A 20579-nucleotide genomic window follows, 5' to 3' on the forward strand; every position below is an offset into this window, starting at 1 on the left:
TACTTCTTACCTAACTTAATTCTCTTTTGTCTCGAAGACTAGCCCTTCGAGATAATATATCTACGGGGTTTATAGCCCCGGGCCTATATTCGATCCTGAAGTTAAACTCAGATAGCTTATCTAGAGCCTAGGCCTATCTATTAGACAGCCGCGTCTTCTTAGCGAGATAGCTATAATTTAAGTAGTCTATAATAATATAAATCTTATAGTTAGCGTAGGCTAAATAATATCTCTATACCTCGAATAACTCTATAATCGCTAGTATCTCTAAGTCCGGTGTTAGGTAGCGGAGCTCTAGCCCCCTTAACTTCCGTGATATATACGCAACGGGGTGCCAGCGATCTCGATGCGACTACGAGAGAACTACGCCGATAGCGAAGTTAGATACGTCTGTTTCCACCTTAATCGAAGCCTCTGGGTCGAAATGCTTTAAAATCGGTTCTTCGAGGAATTATTGTTTGAGCGTCTTAAACGCTTCGATCTCGCGGCTTCCTAGTTATACTAGCCCTTTGCGGTTGTTTTTTGTTATATCCGTTAACGGCGCTGTGATCTTGGCTGCGAGGTTCCGGCTAGTTCGCCACGGCGTCGACGCGGTCTTACTCTATCTCGATTCCCTTTAGCGAGATCACGAAGCCGAGGAAGGATATTCGCTTCGTTAAGAACTCGCACTTCTTAGGGTTAGTAAATAGCCTTTAGTCCCTTAATCGCTATAGTACCTTACGAATATACTACAAGTGCTCGGTAGGGTCGTCGCTAAATACCAGGATATCGTCTAGATAGACGATATAGGTATAGTCTATAAGTCCCTATAGTATATTATTGATATACTCTTAGAAGGTCGCTAGCGCGTTAGTTAGCCCGAAAGGTATCATAAGGTACTTAAAGTACCTATAACGGTAGCGAAATACTGTCTTTTATTTATCGCCCTCGCGGATACGTAGCCGATAATATATATCTTTTAAATCGATCTTTATATATAGCTTCGTTACTTATAGGCGGTCTAGAATCTAATTAATTAGCGGGATCGGTGCGCGGTTGCGGCGAGTTATCTAATTAAGCGCTCGATAGTCTATATATAAGCGTAACTTATTAGTTTTTTTCTTTAGTATAAAGAGTATAAGAGCTCCCGACGGGCTGATCGACCTCTTGATCTATCCTTTAGCTATAGCGTTATCGAGGTATTCGCGGAGAGCTCGTAGCTCCTTATCCGCGAGGTTATAGATAGGTCCCTATAGCGGTATTTTATTAGGCTCGAGGTCGATAACGTACGTACGGCCTTTAAGTAGCGGTAACTTACCTGCTTTCTCCTTATCGAATATATTAACGAAGTCCTTATATTTAGGCGGTAAGACCGCCGCTACCTCGCTATTATCGCTTTTATCTCTTAGCTTAGGTAGAACTTAGTAGGCTACTTCTAACGAGATCACTGCCCTTAAGGCTCGTGCTACGCGGCGAATCTACCGCGGACTCGAGATAAGTTTAAGGTCTCCCTTTATTAGTAAGTAATTCTACTTTCCTTATTACTATAATACTTACGGGTCTGCGAGTCTAAACTAGTCCAGTCCTAGTAGTATATTATTAATAAGGTCTATAATAATAATATAAAGTCGGTGCTTCTTTATAATACCTTAGTTATCTATAATCTCTACTATCTTTATATACTCGCTATATATTATTATAGGTTTCCTATCCTTACCCGCTCTTATAAGGGGGGTAGTCGGTAATAACGCGTCGAGGTCGCTAATATATCGCGGGTTAATCGAGGTTAGGGCTCTTATATTAAATACCGCTAATATATTTACTTAAAACCCGCCCTTTCGGACCTTAATCCTCCGGGTAAATAACTCCTTAATATCGCGACTAGCGCCTTCCTAGGCGCGGCGTATGTTCAAGGGTTCTCTATTAGTATCCGCTACGGGTATATTACTACCTCGCTATTATATTAGCGTGCTATCGCGGACTAGAGGTGGCTATTAATATTACTAATAGGCCTAGTATTTATTTATAGTATAGCTATTTATACCGCACTCCTTATAAGGTAGCTACGTATACGCTGACTTTATATAAGAGCCTCTATACTTCTAGTATTCGAGTCCGCGGCCTATAGGCTACGAGGTTAGCGCGAATTCGCGGCGCGGAGGATTCTCTCCCTCTCGCGGTGTCTAGTGGTTAGGTACTTAGCTTACGTTCTAATTAGTCTGTTATTAGTTCGATAGCTATTATAGGTATTAATAGTAAGGTCTATAGTTATTATAACTTTAGCGGCTCTAGCGTGGCGCCTCGAGATTATCTATATTAAGAACCTCGCGGCGAAGTTATTACTAGGTCGTAGGGACCCCGTTACTAATAATCCGGTCCTAGTATTACTATATTATATTTAAGAGCGCTTAATAAACTCGGTTCTCTTCCGGGCCCGGATTCGGTAGTTCGGCCTCTATAGCTTCCTAGGCGTTAAGGAATAATTAGCCTTTCTATTATTAGTATATTAAGTAGCTAGCTAGCCGTTTATACGTATCGAAGTAGCGGGTTATTATATCCGGGCTTTAGTCCTTTAACTATTACTTAATTATCGGCTAGGTGAAATATTCTACTCCTCTTTATTACTATATATAGGCTATCTATCGCCGCTTAATACTACCTTTTAAGCATAAGCTAGCGTAGAGAATATATATCGAGTCCTCCGCGAACTAGTCGCTAGATACTATAAAGATACCCTTAAGGTTAACTAAGAAGGACTATAATTCCGACTAATTATTTCTATAGTATTACGGTATAAGTATATTAATCTTCGTGAATTAGTCGTAGCGAGCTCGCTTCGGGCGTGCTTTAACTTCGACGGGAGGTGCGTTCGAGATTAATAGATTCTTAAGGAGTTCTATGTTATACAGGGGGTCTTCGTTACGTTAGAGGGCTTCTAGGTATTTACGCTTCTTACGATCTACGTAGATACGATATACCTTAAGAAAACATTAGTATAGCTTATCGCCTTCGAGTTCGCTTAAAGGTCGCTATATGCTTAGCGTCGGTGTTATCTATAAGGCTCTTATTTCCGGCGAGAGGGTCTACGCTATTAGAATTTCGACCTAAGGTCTTCTTACGGGAGATCCTTACTATATAGCTACGTCTTCGTAACGTCCGCGCGATTAATTAAAGGCTTATATTCCGACTATTATGCCCTTTACGGTCCTTTCTTCTAAACGTTAGAATAAAAGAGATTAACTTATTAGAACTAGGTTTAATAAAGAGAGTAAGAAGGTATATAATATCGAGAGGGCGTAGCTAGATCGCTGCGAGTACGGGGTCCTTAGTGACTGTATTAATCTCTTGATCTTCCTAGAAGTATTCCTCGGCTACGAAGGTTCTTCCCTTAGTGCGCCCTTGTGCACGTGACCTAATCGGGGCTTCCTAAGCCACTCCCAGCCACAGGGCCAGTGGCTTCAGCCACCCCTGATGCCTGCAACAACTTTGGTATGCAACATGTGTCTGACACTAGGGGCTGTCTGCTAAAGCTCCTTTTGTTAGATCTTCACCATTGAGTTATGAAGGTTTCCGTTAGCCAGTTTCATAAAACGTGGAAGCAAGCCTTCTCACAGCGCAGTGAGATGAATCAGTCAGGTTGGCAAGGCCACCATGGCTACTGTGGCAGATGATGAGATGGCATGTCGCTCGCGTGCTTAGTCTGAGGTCCACAGTCAAGCATACAGGGTAAAAAATTGCTGAAACGCGATGGGATAACAATGACAGGCATCCCTCCGTCGATAAAAAAAGGAAAACAGGGAGAAGCATAAGGAAGCACACTAGGTGCTAGGCTCGGCCGCAGGTACAATGCCTGATACACAAAAGTCGGATCAAACAAGTGGAAAGAAGGATGATCAAACCAAACGTCCAAGGGCAGCCAGGTAGCTGGCCTAAACAGGCATAGCGTGGCTGCTCTTCACATCTCCTTGACTGTCGTAATGCCTCAGACCCACGTGGAAGGATTGTGGACAATAGGGGCACCTGATTTATACAGTACATCCAGAACCACCAGGTTAGCAGATGCCCAATGTACCGCACTATTCGTAGAGACCTAGAACACTAGCAGATATGCAAGTCATCTGCACGCCGGAGTGCTAAGATTCAAGTGGATTACTAACTGTCTGGGGTGTGCGGGGGTGTGGAGACGCCGAGACATTACGACAGTCAAACCCATCTATGCTATCCACACGTGACTTGCAGCTGGATCGGCCATTCAACCTCCAAGGTGTACCAATGCCTCGTCTTTCCCATCCCTCGAGACGGCATTAGCTTGCACGAGGCACAGCACGTCCTAATGTGCATTCATGAGCTTTGTATGACGGGAAAACTACCAACCTGCCTCTTAGCCTCTTCTAGGATTTATATCCAGTTGTTTTTTTCGGCAATAACGAAGCATCGACGACGAGACTCCGGGCCTAGTCGTTGCAGGATCCGAAACGTTGATGCAAATGATGCCGCGGGATTTTCGATGATGGTTGAGGAATCCCTTTTGAAGATGACCACTTGGAGCATGTGACTATCCAACAGCTGTTTTGTCATTTCAATGCGAGGTACTCCGTACAAGCTCCCTGATTTTGGCTAGAAGCTGTGGGTGACGTATCGCTTATGAGCTTGCCGACAAGGGGTAAGGATTCTCGCCACTGCTCAATAAGAAAATTCCGCAGATGCAGAATTAAGTAATTTTTGGTAAAATCCTATGGCAACCAGGGTCTGCAGTATACTATCAGAAAACCCACCGACACCAACCCTTTTGCTTTATGTCCGGCGAGTTGCGGAAGCTACGTGACAATGATCTCAGACAGTATGACGCGTCGCAGGGAATGATTGCACATCGTTTGATTGACGACACGCCATGCAGCAACCCCTGCGTCCTCGGACGCTCGCTAGTAAGCGTACTTGATCCCATATGCTACGAGCGCCGTGGAATAACGGACCCGATCAGAGATATATATTCTCGCTTGGTTTCAAGTCGTCCAAAAGCCTCAACAATCCAAACATAACACTTCATCCATCATCTAGAAACCACCAGACTCACATTCCTACAACCGCTACCATGGTCGCACTTAATCTCGCCTTTGCCACTGCCCTTTGCGGGCTGGCGTTTGCAGCCCCCGCGCCTCAATCTGAGTCTCTCGACCTTTCAGCACGTGGATGCAGTTCTGATGCCGACTGCCCATTGGGACTTTGCGACGCCGTCGGCGGAATCTGCTATGGGGATCGACGCCTGGCTCGCCGCTCCTGTTCTTCTGATGCCGACTGCCCATTGGGGCTTTGCGACGCTGTCGGCGGAATCTGCTATGGGGATCGACGCCTGGCTCGCCGCTCCTGTTCTTCTGATGCCGACTGCCCATTGGGGCTTTGCGACGCCGTCGGCGGAATCTGCTATGGTGATTAAAGATAGCATGGCTTGGATTATTCAGACCGTTGTTCGTGGGGCGAAATGATAGAGATACAGAAAGCATTGTTGAAGCATAACGTCCGCTCCTATTCCGATACTGCAGTGATTGTAACCATACATTGAAACGATTTACTTTCGAAGAGAATCTTTCTACGCTTGGACATTTACACACCAGCCTTAGGTCTTACATGATTCAGGCACCTGGTTCTGAAACAAGTTTAAATGTATCAAGTATTGATCCTAAGCAAGCGTCGAGCCTCCGTAGTAGTCGAGATTTGTTATATTTATTTGGGATGAAGCCGGGTGCTCGTTCCTTCATGTGGGTTATGTGTTGCTCATTCGCCCAGGACCAGCCTACTTGCTCAATAGCAACATATGTGAGATAGTACGCTTCATGTTTAGATCCTCTTTTGCTATGAGAAAGATTGGTTTATATTGGCCTGAAAAACACCCCTAAGGAAGAAACGCCCTAGGACCTGCTAAGTTTCTCGCCAGCTTGTAGCTGTAGCCCCACGATTAACATTCTGCGAGTCTGGAACATCAGGTTGCCGAGCGCTCTCGAAGGCTTGACGGACCATACCAAGGGCAGGTATTTCTCGATTACCTTATCTCGACGCCCGTCCGTGCTCTATTGTCCTGAACAATGGCCGCCACTCAAGGTTTCCGTGACATGCGTTGTGCAACAGCGCCGACGTGGGCAATGTAGGCATCTTCCCGAATATCGCCCTTCCTCGCTTCTTGGAGACATTCAGACTCACTAATTTGTTAAGCCGTCACCATATTCCCTACGGTGCATTGACCGTTGCCAACACATACCATAAAACACCTAGAACCGCGATAAGTCACTTACTCTGCAGACCAGTTACCTCAGCATAACGATACTGAGGCGGATCCGGACGGCAAGCGGACTGCGTACCTCATGTCCTCCATGATAGCCTCTGCGTGCGTCTAGTATACTCGCAAAGAATACTCCCCTCATTTCGTGCAGCAGAACCTGTACTGCGGTCAGCCACGACCAGCCGATAGCGGGTGCAGCCACCGCGGGGCGTTCGTGATCGACTGAGACCCTGCTTGCAACCAACGAGTCCCTGTGCACGCACGTTGTCCTCAGACAGATTAAATGACGTGCAGTCTCCAGCTTGAGATTCGGGAATCAGACTAATAGTAGCTCCGAAGTTGGCCAAGCACCACTACTTTCCGTCTTTACGGCCCGGTGCGAATGACTGCCCTCCCATATGCAGCGTCGAGAGTTACAATTTTCTCTTCCTGTGCTCAGAGAATAGCAAGGTGGATAAACAACGTGCAAGCCCATTTCTGGACATGCATGATATAGATGGGTGCTAGATCGCTGCGACATAGCACGCATCTATCCGAAAACGCATCTCTGGACTCATAGGATGGGTCTTCTTGGCAGACCTTCGCACTCACCCCTGAGAAATACGCGATCACTTCAGTAACTGCACCTCTTGATATTGTGATCGTGACATCGCAAAGCTCTGGGACCCTGATGCGACGTAGATTCTACTTTTAACGCGCTTATCCCTGGTGGACTGTATTACTTTATTATCAATGTTTTGAATTTACTACGATGAGTCCTTTTGCAACACTAGAGAACAGACCCACATTTCCGCGCAACCACCTTTCTGCGCATCGTGATCGCGACGCGCTCTCGTAATCCTTCTATAGGAAATCGTGAATAACTTTACTAATTTTAATCTAATCTATAATTTTTTATACTAAATAGATTATATAGACCTACGCGATCGAAAACTCCAAGCTACTGTACAGCAAGTCTAAGATAGCGGCGCTATGCGTGCCGCCGCTCGCGACTTCGGCGTTAGCGAGTCTTTAATACGATATCGTCGCGATCGAGCTAATAATATACTCTTAGGGCAAGAAGCACGCTATAACTTAACCGATATATAAGAGAAAGTATTAGCCGATTAGATACTTAAGCAAGAACGAGCCTATAAGGCCCCGAGCTATTAGTAAATTCGCGACTATACCTAAGGTCTTATCGGGCTCGATTACTATATCGGTTATAATTAGATATCACGCTTCCTTAGCCGCCGGCCGGACCTCCGAACGAAGATATCGATCGGTATAGAGAATAATAGGATTAATTAAGCTATTCTAAAGGTTCTAAGGCCCTAGTATACTACGCTTAACGACCTAATTAAGTATAGATCTATCGGATCGGATCGGATCTAGAATATAGACGAGACTAGGTTCTAATAAGGGGAGATAAGGCCTTATAAGGCTATCGGATTAAGCGAATTATCCTACGCTATAGAGGCTACTAGCGACTAAATAATATATATTATAGCGGCCGAGTATATTAACGCTCGAGGCCGTTCTATAAGCCTAGCCGTGATTATATTAGGTAAGACCTTTTAAAAGTAATAGCTACCGGAAGATATCCTCCCTCTAGCTATCACTAGCTCCGCCAAGGGCTAGATAACCTAGTAAATCATATGCGGCTAGTTTAAGGATATCTTTATACCCGAGACGCAGCCTCGCGATACCTCGCTTTAGCGTATCCTTATTCTTAATAGTATAAAGCCTCACGCCGGCCTAGAGGTTATATAATTAGCTTATAAGTATAATATATACCTTCTTTATCTACCGCCGTATACTTTATATATTACTCAGCCCCTCGATATAGGTAATTTCGCGCCCTTAAAGAGGTATTTTCGCGAGCTTATCCGGCCGTATACTTATCTACCTTTAATAGCGCTAGTAGCTAAGAAAAGGTTCCTCTCGGTATATAAAGAGGCTTATAAGAGAGCTATAACGCCGGAAAATATTAAAGGTACTTTTAAGGGCGTATAAATATATCCGATATATATAAAATAGGTTATTAAAAGCTATAATTAATTAATCCACCTAAACCTAATAAACGGCGGCCCTTAATACTAGAAAGTTAATAATAATTCGCTAAAGATAGGCTATATTTCATACTAAATAATTATAAAGACCTATCGTAGTAATTTAAGCCGATTATAGCGTATTCAAATATTACTAACCGTGGCTTTAAGACGCTTATTGTAACACCGTGGCCGAAGGAAGTCAGCGGTGCAGTCACAAGGAATCACGGAGGCCTCGGATGCTATGGCGTACCGCCATGTCAGCATCAATGATACGTACCCGACTCAATAGTATTACACCTAACCTCCGGATCTTCCGAGCGCTTTAGGTATAATATACTTACTTCTACCTGTAGAGGGAGAAGTAAGTTTGAGTTTTGTGAATATACTACCCATACCTTCTCTCCCTACCTAATCTATCCTACTATTGTTACACTTATCTCGAGGGCCGGACGCGCCCTTTAAAAAGATAAAGAAATTCAGGCCCTTAAGTATAAGTAAGCTAAATTAGAGGCACGGATTAAAAATATTCGTTTACGAAAATATATACGCGTCGAAAAAGACCCTAACTAAGTATTTTATAACTCTTTTTTTATAAAAGAAGCCCATAATAAGGCTAAAATATCGTTACCGCCCGAGGCTATAATAGATCGGTAGATTACTAATAATTTAGCTACGGAAATCGTATTTTTAGAAACAGAGGCCTTTAATAAAGCTCTATAGCATACATCGGATTAGTTAAAGGTTGTTGTGCTATAGAATTATAGCTATAAATCTAATCAGGCTTTTCGTGAAGGTGCGTAGAAAGGTGGGTGCGTGGAAAGTGGGTATCGACCTTAGGTTTCTTTTCATAAAAGCATTCATTCTGCAATCAAAATAGTCTCCCCTCACGACCATTTGTAGCGCGAATCCAGGCAATCGCAAGCTGCGCGGGCTTGCAACCCTCTTTCACTGCGAACGCCGTGGTTTGCTCGACCACTGTGTAGGGTAGCCCAAAGGATGTGCAAAAATGACCAAAAAAACATACAACAGCCGGTATTCGCTGGTCGTCACCGAGCCAACTACTAATCAGCCCCTTAGCGGCTTGACTCTGGGAGAGCGGACGGGATCCCGTTTTTTCCACTGGGTATGGTCGTATGTATCAATGTACGTAGCGTATGCTCATTATGTTCAACATCTGTGCGTAGGTCATGAGCCTGCTGACCCTAGCTTCACACGCTCTCAGCGTCAGAACTGTCCTTGGGAACCGTCTTTCTCTTCTCAAAGAGTTTGGTCCCGACCTTATCCGTCATCTCATCTGCCTTGTCACCCATGAACGTCTTGAAGGCGCCATAGACAGCGGAAGCCAGCCAGAAAAGCGCATTGACAAAGTCCACCCAGACCGCCGTCTTCATCGCACCCGTCGAACTACCCTTGTACTTGTCGTCGTCGTCGCCCCTGTGGAGGAAGATGCCCGCGAATATGCCAAACACAATTACCCAGGCGATGAATAGGATCGCGTCCCAGGGGAAGGCCCGGTACGTCTTGAACAGCTTGATCCTGCTCCCAAAGTACGGTATGGCACCTAGTGGCGTCGCGGCGACGAAGAGGACCGCTGTGATGGCCGACAACCCCGCAACGATGATGGCCAGGAGCCACTCGGGCGAGAAGGCACCGTCGGCTTTCCGATCGGCGTCGACTCTGTTCCCGTAGAAGCCGCAGGCGATGATGGCAAAGAGAAACTGCAGCCCGCGGACGATCATGCGGGGAATCACCTCGAACGTCTTGAGCCAGGTCTTGCCCATGGTTTTGCCTGTCTCGGCGCCCTCGTTGAAGGCATGGCGACCGGCCTTGCGGCCCAGCTCACCCTTGTCGGCTGACCGCAGCTCGGAGGCGGCGCCGGCAAAACCTTGGGCGGTGCGGCCGAGTTCGACGGCGGTCTGGCCGGCTTTGATGGCGCTCTGAAGTCCCATGGTGGTGATGGCGAATAACTTGTTGTTATTTGTGGGGTATGTTCCTATCCGCTGTCTCTTCGTTGCTTTTGTGATGGCGCCTGGTAAACTTGAAAGGCAGTGAAATGATTTCTGAATATCGCTGGAGATGCAACCACCCAAATTGAAGTCGAGGAAAAATAGAGGAAGTCAATATAGCGTAAAGTAGCAGACGGCTCGCAGAGCGACAAAGGAAAGAGGAAACGAGAAGGAAATCTATATCGGGACAAAGGATGCGATGATGAATAGCTTCAGGACCCCCAGCTCCATAACGCGAGGGCCTCCTTTTTATATACCTGAGGTAGGCAGGAATTGGAGATAAAAGCGTCGAGGTGCAAGCCAAATTTAGCACTGAATTGAAGTCAACGAGCTGGTACGCCTCAGATCGACTCCGTGCGAACCAATTGATTGACATGGCAGCATCAAGGATCAAACACAAGGGTTTGCCGCAACACAAAGGGCGCTTACTGCTAATTGACAGCGTACACAGTAATGCGACGGGCGGCTTTGTGTGTGGTTTGTGGAGTTCACTGTATCATTAAGCGCCACGCCCAGACGCTGCATGTAAGTCGTAGCCTATCACGGCGGTTGGAGCGCGAGGAGACATCAAACACTTGAATAACACAGATTTGATGAATCAAGGTAGCAATAATTTTTTCGCAAGTCAATGGACCGATAGGCAAAGTTCTTGGCTGTGGCGAGAGTCCAATACGTGTAGATCAGACGACGTGCGACGACATCTTGGGCAAGATTGTCCGTGGGGTCAAATGCCCTCAACACTCCTAGTTCGCCAGGAGCACTCACGGGCTTTGAGTTATTGAATCTTCTCAGGTGAACGCCTGGCAGCTACTTTAATCATAATGACCTGCGGAGGACGTTGTTCCAGTCATCGCGAGTTTGTGAATGACATGTTGCGGCAGGAGGGCGTCGACAATCTAGGCAAAGACTCGAGTCAAGGATTGATTCCGATACGTATGCGCGTGTGATAGAGCTCAAGACGAACGTCTGGAAGGAACCTCGCTAGAATTAGACATCGCTATACTTTGATACCCAAGGCGTATTGAAATGTCTTTGCCTTAGCTCAGAATTTCAAGAGCGGGTGAAGCTACCCTTTTGCCGCATGCCCAAGGTCTTGACGGGCAGGTATCTACTCAGTGGGCTGAAAAATACAGTCAAGCGATGTTTTGCGAGTTTTTCATTCAAGAAGCATCTCCTGCGGGACTATGAGCAGCGAAGGAGACGAGCTGTGATCTTGGGATAAAGACCGGCCACTCTCGATGCGCAGTGCTGACTACGTGCATTTGATACCATGGCTGCCTCACACCGTCAACTTTTGCTCATGAAATGTGTCCCAATTTGCACACACTGAGCTTTTATAATGGCCTTTGAAGCGCAAACAAGGTCCTAAGTGCGCCGCCTTGCAGCATCTCGCATTTCACCCTGTCAGACTCAGTTCCTCATTAGGGGGTGATCGATCCCCTAATCAATTTCTTGCTCATCCAACTCAATGAACTGATCATTTGCTCATTCGAAGACCAAGGTCTTTGCGTTGACTATGGTAGGCATTGCAAGCCTATTCCTCAGTAGTTTGACCCCGTTGCAATCATTTTGTACATAGCCCGTCAGAAAAGGGGTTACAGACCATCACCAGCTGAGCCAGGCATGTGGACATTTGCCTAGATGATAGTATCACCAGACGCACTTGATGGTGGCTAATTCCATGTTTTCCCCTCAAGGAGATGCCGCTTGATGTGCCGAAGAATCGCAATGCAGCGAGAATCATTCACGCGGACATGATGTTCCCGTTCTGGATTGGAGCGCCTGTTGAACGGATAAGTACGTACTTTGCATCCCTTCAGTCGGCCAGTCGTTGATCTGACACTTGCATGCCAGAGCTGGCAGGGCTCTCGGATGCTTCGATTTTTTTATGCCAAGAGGCCTAGGCTGGGATTCATTACGGAGTAGTGACACTCAGTCTGACTTACAGGAAGCCGATTTAGCCTGTTCTATCAGAGTGCCTGGCGTTTGCGGGGAAGGCCAGGCCATGAACTGCCGACATGCAAGCCAAGGAATGCTTTTGACGTCCGCGTGGGCGGATCGTGTGTTCCGTTATTGCCTTTTTTCGCCCGGGGGCCTTTTTGCTCACGACTGAGATACGGATGGACGTGTATATAAGAAATTGCGAAACTTGGTTCCCATGAGCGCCTCCTGGACATATCATCCTCAGTACATAAAATAGCATAGTGATCCCAGCCCCTCTCGCCATGAGGCTCAAAATCACTTACCTCCTGACGCTTCTTGGAGCCATCACTGCCCCCTTGGCTGAGGCTCGATCGGCAGGATGTGGTAAGAATGCTCCCTCGAGCGGCGTCAAGTCCACTACCGTAAACGGCAAAAACCGCCAGTACACGCTCCAGGTCCCAGCAAACTACAACCCAAAGAAAGAGCACAAGCTGGTCATTGCCTACCACTGGCTCAATGGCAACATGGGCGCCGTTGTCAACGGCCAGTACTACGGTCTGCAGCCTCTCTCTGAGGGCACGACAATTTTTGTCGCGCCAAACGGTCTGAATGCGGGATGGGCAAACGAGGAAGGAGAGGACATTGCTTTTACGGACAAAATCTTGCAGACGGTACAGGACAGCCTCTGCGTTGACGAATCCAACATCTTTGCGACTGGCTGGAGTTATGGCGGTGCCATGAGCTTCAGCGCGGCTTGCTCTCGACCCGGTAAGTCCAGTCTTGTTCCTCGTCTTCATGTTCAAGTTGTCAAGTCAACATGTTGCCCGCTCAGAACGTTACATGCTAATTAATTCTTGCTTAGACGTATTCAAGGCCATTGCTGTGATCTCTGGTGCTCAGCTCAGTGGTTGCAATGGCGGGAACACGCCGGTTCCTTACCTTGGCATCCACGGCAGTGCCGACGATGTGCTCAACATTGGCCTCGGTCGTCAGCTGCGCGACAAGTACATTGGTTTGAATGGGTGCCAGAGCAAGAACGCTCCGGAGCCTAGTCCCGGCTCTAGCAACCGCATCCGTACTGATTACTCGTGCCGGGCGGGCTATCCTGTCACATGGATTGCGCACGGCGGTGGCCACGTTCCTGATCCCAAGGACCCCGGGCAGTCGCAGAGCTGGGCGCCTGGCGAGACCTGGAGGTTTTTCACGCAGGATGGTCTCAAGGGCGACACGGGTGGTGGCGACCCTGGGACCACGACCACGTTGGTGACCAGGACGACGACGACTGGGACTGGCCCTACCAGTGGACCATGTGCGGCACGCTATGGCCAGTGCGGTGGTCAAGGCTGGAGTGGACCAAAGTGCTGCGAGTCTGGAACAACGTGCACATTTGGCAATGACTGGTATTCACAGTGCTTGTAGGCTGTGGTTAGGCTTGATGTTGTATGTTGGATGGGGAAGACCGGCAGAAAATTTACAACTGAGTGTGAAGGAAGTCAGAATCAACTGTACCATCCTGTGATCCAACAGTGATAAGAGACAAGTGTTCTGTCAAGGAGACTTAGACGTGTAGAAGCCTCTCCTGTATTCTATAACCTGTCCATCTCCAAGCCAAACCTCCTGATGCTTCTGCTGTTTCTGTAGACGAATGTCACGCTCGCAAATGTCCAATCCGAGTTACGCCGCCGCTATCTGCTTGTCTGTTTCTTGAATGTCTAAGCCAGCCTGGTTGGTTTGTAGCTGTCGAACTTGAAGTCGCATGACGCTCAAAATGATGAGCATGGTTTCGCAGATAGTCTTGCTGGCGCTTGTTGCAATTTCGAGATCCGTGGCCGTCTGGTTCGGGTTTGACGCCGCGTCTGCGATGTCCATCTCATTTCGATCAGGAGCCCCTGAACCACATTGTCTTGTCGCGCACGGAGATTCGATGGCGCTTGAGTGTCCCTCTTATTCTTCATCGCTAGGCTAGAAGCAATGAACTCATTGATTTCGACTCGGTACACATTTCGAACGCCTTTTGAATCAGGTACACGAAACAATAGTTGTGTATGGGCACTGGCCCCTCGCTCAGCAATTCCCTTTTGGCCTGTTTGATACTTCATATCAAATGAGCTGACCCGTGGTGATTCAAGTTCCCCAGCTGGCCGAGGCGTCGGAAAATTCATACGCTGGCTTGATAAAGACTTTGAGGATTCTCAGGCGATGTGCTTGATATGGAGCTGGGCTTTTGATTCTACAGTGATACTGCACCTCAAGTCAACGCACTTCTGTGTCTCTCGGAAACTTCAGCTCATCTCTCTGCGGAGCCTGATCGACGACCGTCTCTTCATAATCCGCAATTGCCGGAAAATCAATGGATCGGTCCACAGCATTGACCTCTTCGAACCGTCCCTAGAATCTAAACCCAGGTATGCTCGCACGAGCGAGCGCCGAGGGCGTCAATATCCCACATGTGCTCTGAAGGTGGTTTTTCAGCGTACATAAGCTACAGCGTGAAGTGACTGACCATCTGGACTACTTCGCCATCGAGTTGGGTGGGCAAGGCATGCTAATCTCGTATGAGGAGTTTACGCTCTGCGGCTCAGCGACTCTTTAGATGGACAATGCTCAAAGACCAAAGAGGTTTCGATGAACAAGAAAAGAGCGAGACGAGAAGATTGGCCGTTATGACTCTTCCGTACATTGCTGCACATCTTGACTGGGTCGTTAGTGTTTGCCGATCCATCTGGCCAGCCTGCGTCACCAAGCCCTCAAGACCTCTGGCATGATCATGGCAGAGTACAGGCTCCTCCACTACGAGTAAGTCAGCGGCATGGAGGACATAGAGTACAAGGACAGAAACGTCATCAAGGCGCCCAACTTGACGCACCACCGGTGTTGTGCCAGTGCATTCCCGTTCACCATCAATGCCGCCGTGAACGAGAATGGCATAGCGCACGAGGAATCGGCGTTGAAGTCGGCGATGGAATTTCTGAAGGTCTATGATATGACTGGCAGATAGCTCAAATATCTCAGGGAGGTGCTTGGAAGCGTCTTTACAAAGCTGTTCTTCCATTAATTCAACTAGGGTAGTTCAAGTTCAGGAAGGAAGATTTAGTGTAGAAGGTCACTTTGGTTCATTCCCGGGCATTGGAGCATGCTGATAGTGTACCCTTGGACACGATGATTAACTACTCATCTGGTCTGGGGTGCTCCTGCATTGTGGAGGGAAAGATATCCCTTGTTGTGCACTGGGCTCTCTCCATATCCATTGCTTTCAATCCTCGCCGTCAACTTTGTTCAGTCCCTCCGCACTTCAACAATGTTCCACGGATAACCACTTTCGCTCGAATGGCAATCCCGAAGGCGGAGTGAACAGCTCAAATCAGGTTCCAGCCAGCTCTTCGACTCTTCATACCTGCCCCCGACAAGTCCAAAGCAGCTCAATTCAACGTACGAGACATCATTTCGTGGAGCACTGTTGTCCGTATTTTGATGAAACCCATAAAGGGTTAGCCAAAACCTGTATCGATTATGTGCTAGTACCCAACTATGGGACACATGACCTTGGTGTACTTGCTGGCGACAAGTGCAATGGTTTCGAACCAAACCCCCGAACCGCATTGCTCTTTTGTGCCAAGTCCTCATCACAGTTCAAAAGTAAAGAGCTATGATCCAACACTTGATAACGGACCAAGGGAGACGACAAAGCAAGCGCGGGTGCGGGTGCTTGCGTCATATTTATACTCGTCGCATCTTGCCTCAAATAACTAGGCCCGTCCAGCAAGGTCAATGGCAGAGTGCTTGATGGGAGAGAGTATACCTTGCTTAGTACTTACCTGGTAGTTAAGGTATCATCAGTCACTAAACCTTGTTCGCATAGCAATGTCGCGCATTGTACCTGAGTACTAACCTAACTTCGAGTGCGACGCAGCGTATAAACTTTACCAGAGGTCAATGGTGGAAAGTAAGTGTTACGCACAACCTGGCTGCCTGCTACAAAGTGCAAGAATCACGTGGCTGTAGCTTACATTTCGAATAGAGGCGGCCGCCCATGGTTGAAAATGTGAAAGAGGATTTGGTTATGAGAGGTATTCGCAAATCAATCTGTTGATTTGGATAGACTGCGTGTAAAGTGATGTGACCGTCTGAGGACGGGCCCTTTCTTGTCAAGTGAAGAAATGGCCCTGGAAGGGGCTTGAGTTCCGTGCCCGCTAGTAAAGTCACCTGCTCAGGTTACAAGCAGACCTGGACCTTATTAAACCAAGGAGGTCATAATATCGTGTTGGTTTCTGGAATCAAGCGCTCCTGGGCACAGTAAGAAGTAAAGTAGGGCATTGACAAACCCCTCGAATCGGGGAGATTTGCGTTGTGTAAAATAGGGGACATTGTTGACATCAGGGTCCCAGTACTCCGTAGACTGCAGTTCATCAGCGATATCCGCAATTCCAAGCCCAGCAACGGTGCGAGCAACTCATTGTCAAGAATTCATGAAAATGAGACAGCTCCCGATTTCTAATTATCTGATGAGGGCATCTATCCAAGGGGACAAAAGTAAAAAATAATACAACACTGGACGAACAGGGAATTGAACCCTGGACCTCTTCCATGCTAAGGAAGAATCATACCACTAGACCATTCGCCCGATGCGGAAGTTAGAACCGCTGGATTGCATGTCGAGGAGCCAATTGTTGTGTATTATGAGGCTCAAAATTATGTTCAACGCCAGCTTGTCAGGTTTACAGTCGCCTTTCATCTATTTACTTGTGAGAAATATTTATTTTAATCAACTAAACTTATCAATATTCATCGTCTATACTCTGTCATTGAGGTTGTCACTCTTCTCGTTGCTCCTCTTGCCGGGGATGAGTATGGTTGGCTACATCTCTGCAAAGGAGACCAGTTGCGGACATGGTTGGTACATCTTTGTAGAAGCATCGTATTCACGTCTTCGCACTATAGGTCACCAAATCTAGTAGGAAACTCCATTGGCTAGGCAGCATCGGCAAATTTGCTTCAAAGCCATGGTCCCAGTGAGCCGACTGGTACGCACCTTAACTCGTCTGAATACCAGAATAGGCCTTGATGGCAGCGTCGAGCACATTATCGATGGTCTTGAGTTCCTTTTGCAATTCGGCAGCGACCGGCTTAGCCATACCAACGAGCAACGCACCAAGATCCTGTCGAGCACGCATTTTGTCAGTACACGAGGGAGGGTGGGGTGTTTTTGTGCGGGCTTACATCAATGGCGCCCTGGTCATCCTTCAGGGCTGGCGTAACAGCTTGGCCGATGAAATGAATCGTGGAAAAGAGGCCAGCCTTCCCAGTCAACATGTACATGAACGACTGATGAACCTGGACGAAGGTCGGGGAGGATTCAAGAATGATGTCCGAGGCCGCAGCGTTGCAGTCTCCAGAGTCCATAGCTTTCAAGAATGCTAGCAGTACCAGTATTTGCGAGCTTGTTCAAGCCCCTTCGGACAGGCTGTTCCGGTCAGTCTACTAAGGCACAAGCGACAAGTCAATTGAGCCGCATTCCAGCCCACGCCCAAGCATCCAACGCCGCCAACGGTCAGTTCATAGAGACAAGTACACCAACACCGGGATTGACCTAGAGATGTGATGTCCGAATTAGTGACCCAGGTTAGCTTGCCTTCTGTACATAAATTAAGGTACCTATGTACGTAGCGTAATTACATGCGAACATTGGCGCTGATTGCGATTGCATGGTAGCTGGCGTGAAGTGTGGTTCAGCGATCGACAAACATCACCACCCCAACAGAGTTTCTCGCATTTCGATGGACAGCCGGTATAATGTTGATGATCGTGGAGTTGATGTGCTCAGACCTCCAGGGAGAGTGCAGTAACCCAATGAAGCACAACCACAGGGAGACTGAAGGTGATGCTAGCAGCTTTATACAGGGTGGAGCCTCCATACAGATTAGCCTGGAAGATCTTTTTGATGAGGCAAAGGAGGGAACATGGTTCCAAGGTGCTGTACGTACGGAGTAGCCTGTTCGCGATGCGGATGCGGTTGGGATTCCCCGATCTCGAAGAAGCCTCAGGCAGTCTCCGGGAACTCTGATGGGTCTCTTTGGTTCGGAACGCAACGGTGGTGGCAGCTAGGATCATCGAGTGTCACCGCAACTCTGGTCGACCTTTTGGCTCATCCAGCAGCACTCTGCGAGCCTACTCCCCTAAGCTTCAGGACATCAGTTTCTTCATCTGCAAAGTTGAATCGCGCAAAGTTCAAAGGGTATCATCGTGCCGCTAGTCTTCCATGACCTCGTCCTCCTCCTCCCCGGTACCATTCTCTCCCATTGCGTAGCCCTCCACGAACCCATCCGGATCACACATCTTCTGCAAGTGCAGACGGTGGTCGGCCACATACTTCCTCACTGCAGCTTTGTCGACCTTGACCCTATTGACCTCTTTCGCCACCGCCCTTGCATCCTCGTCGTCCAGCTCCTCGTCGCCATCGTCGCCATCTTGTACCACGGGCTTGCCTGGTCCCACCCCGGCATCCTGCAAAAGGTCCATCTCGCGGAACATATACAGACAATCCTCCAGGCAGATATAGGTCGCATCGCTACAGTCCTTAATGTCGACAACGGCCCCTTCGTCCAGGCTCAGCAGCCACCTCGCAATCTCGCCCGCCCAAAAGCTCTTGTACCCCTTCTGGCCGAGATTCGAGATGGGCTTCTCTGGTCCGCCAATGACGCCCTGTCGCTTTGAGATCTCGTAGCTCGCGCTCATGAGGAGCCCGCCCAGCCCCTTGCGTTGCCACGGTGGGAAGACGAGGATACAGGCTAGATTGTTGTTGTCCCACGACATCTTCTCTTTGGAGAAGAAGCCAACAATCTGCAGCACTGCCGAAGACGCCTCATTCTGTCCGGACGAGCCAGCGGGAGGGGTGTAGACGAGAAGAAAATAGGTAAAGCCTGTAACATCGAAGAAGATAGACTTGTTATCGAGCCACAACTTTGCGAATAGGCAGAGGTTCTGGCAAAATAGCTGATGCAAGCGGTCAGCTCGTGCGTGCATGTGCTTGCCCGCAGCATGATGGTCAAACTTACTCGGTCCTGGTCACCATCCACCTCCCAAATGCTCCATTCACCCTCCTCGTGAACCGTCTCGTCGGGCTGTACTTCTGATTTCCGAACTCGCGCAGCCTTGACCTTGTGCTTCCGGCGCGGGTGGACGTATATCTTCTGCCCGGGGACGGACTGCCTCTTCTCGCAAACGCGCACATGTCCCCACCATGCGACCAGCTCTTTGGAGTACTTGAAGCAGCTAGGACAGACGTATAGCCTATCAAGCACGGGGTGCTGATCCCTGTCCCTCTTGACATGGCTCGTTCGCCAATCTTCCGGGACAGCTGACACATCCCCCAGCAATTCCTTGCCATAGTAGCTCGGATACCACGTGTCGAACACCAGATCGCCAAGCACGACCTTCTCAATGTTACGATCGGCCCGCTGGGAAGGCTGGATGGGTTGTTCGGCAGGTCGCTGACTTGATGCCATCTTGAGGGGGCTCGAGGAGGTAGATGGGCCGTGCGGTCGTACGAGAGAGGTCATGTTGTGGCTTCGAGAGGACGGGACGTGGTATGTGATCTCAGGCGCCACCAGGTCTGGCGTGGGCGTGGGCATTGTCGTCGCAGACGCGGTCGTCAGGTGGCGACGCGCGCCGCTGTCGTGGGTCTTGTGCAGCTACGAGAAGCTCATTTACACCCAGGCAATGACTTTGCCAGCTTTTCTATAGTATGCGCCTCGTTATGGACAGAGCTATTGAGCTCTATGGCGCCCAGTCGTACGTTGAAGGATAGGCAGCGCGTCGACGCGTCGCGGGGTCCTCGCCTTAAATCGTGTGGCTAAAGCGTCCTTGGGAACTCGAGAGACTTTGTTTAAATCAAATGTCGTCGCTGTGTGCGAAATGCGTCGTTTCGAAATCAGGGTGAGATTCAGAATTGAAAAAGATCCGTCTACACTAAGGATTTCCAGGGCGAGAACTGAAGCCCAGACCAGACGCAGGTGGGCGGCGCAAGGTACGGTGGGATCAAAACGCCATCGTGCCTCTCCAAGCTGGGTCGGACCTAACCTTCGATCAACGCTATCACCATGACAGCAGGTGATGTTAACTTACATCTGCTGATCAGAAGAGCAGCAGGTATGATTGATTGAAAGCTTTGGTCGAATAACAGACCCGAACCACATGCACATCAGGAAATCTCGCTACTGCCTGGCTTTACCATGAGGTTGTCGGTGCCTCACAGATATTCACAACCACCGCAACGGCGAAAGACACCAGAGATATTGTGGAAATTGGCTCATTCAATATGATACTTGCGATGATTTCAGATCTGGTGTGGCACTAACTGGCTACTTC

The 20579-nt window shown here is 48.4% G+C and overlaps 4 protein-coding genes across 4 annotated transcripts; 1 reads left to right on the forward strand and 3 right to left on the reverse strand.

The window, feature by feature from the left end:
* Positions 1–9494: 9494 nt before the first annotated feature.
* J7T54_001040 (uncharacterized protein) lies at positions 9495–10235 on the reverse strand (the record flags this gene model as incomplete). The annotated part of the gene is made up of 1 exon (XM_051507088.1): positions 9495–10235. The coding sequence occupies one exon, from the start codon at positions 10233–10235 to the stop codon at positions 9495–9497; it is 741 nt and encodes a 246-aa protein (XP_051361588.1).
* A 2282-nt stretch (positions 10236–12517) lies between these two features.
* On the forward strand, positions 12518–13634 carry J7T54_001041 (uncharacterized protein; the record flags this gene model as incomplete). Its single annotated transcript, XM_051507089.1, has 2 exons — positions 12518–12983; positions 13078–13634. 2 exons carry the CDS (start codon positions 12518–12520, stop codon positions 13632–13634), a joined length of 1023 nt encoding a protein of 340 aa, XP_051361589.1.
* A 3611-nt stretch (positions 13635–17245) lies between these two features.
* J7T54_001042 (uncharacterized protein) lies at positions 17246–17615 on the reverse strand (the record flags this gene model as incomplete). Its single annotated transcript, XM_051507090.1, has 2 exons — positions 17246–17371; positions 17433–17615. The coding sequence occupies 2 exons, from the start codon at positions 17613–17615 to the stop codon at positions 17246–17248; spliced, it is 309 nt and encodes a 102-aa protein (XP_051361590.1).
* Positions 17616–18461: 846 nt separating this feature from the next.
* J7T54_001043 (Males-absent on the first protein-like protein) lies at positions 18462–19843 on the reverse strand (the record flags this gene model as incomplete). Its single annotated transcript, XM_051507091.1, has 2 exons — positions 18462–19205; positions 19268–19843. The coding sequence occupies 2 exons, from the start codon at positions 19841–19843 to the stop codon at positions 18462–18464; spliced, it is 1320 nt and encodes a 439-aa protein (XP_051361591.1).
* Between the last annotated feature and the right edge of the window lie 736 nt (positions 19844–20579).

This window comes from Emericellopsis cladophorae (assembly GCF_022114955.1).
Source record: "Emericellopsis cladophorae strain MUM 19.33 chromosome Unknown NODE_28_length_274560_cov_118_130999, whole genome shotgun sequence".
NCBI lineage: Eukaryota > Fungi > Ascomycota > Sordariomycetes > Hypocreales > Bionectriaceae > Emericellopsis > Emericellopsis cladophorae.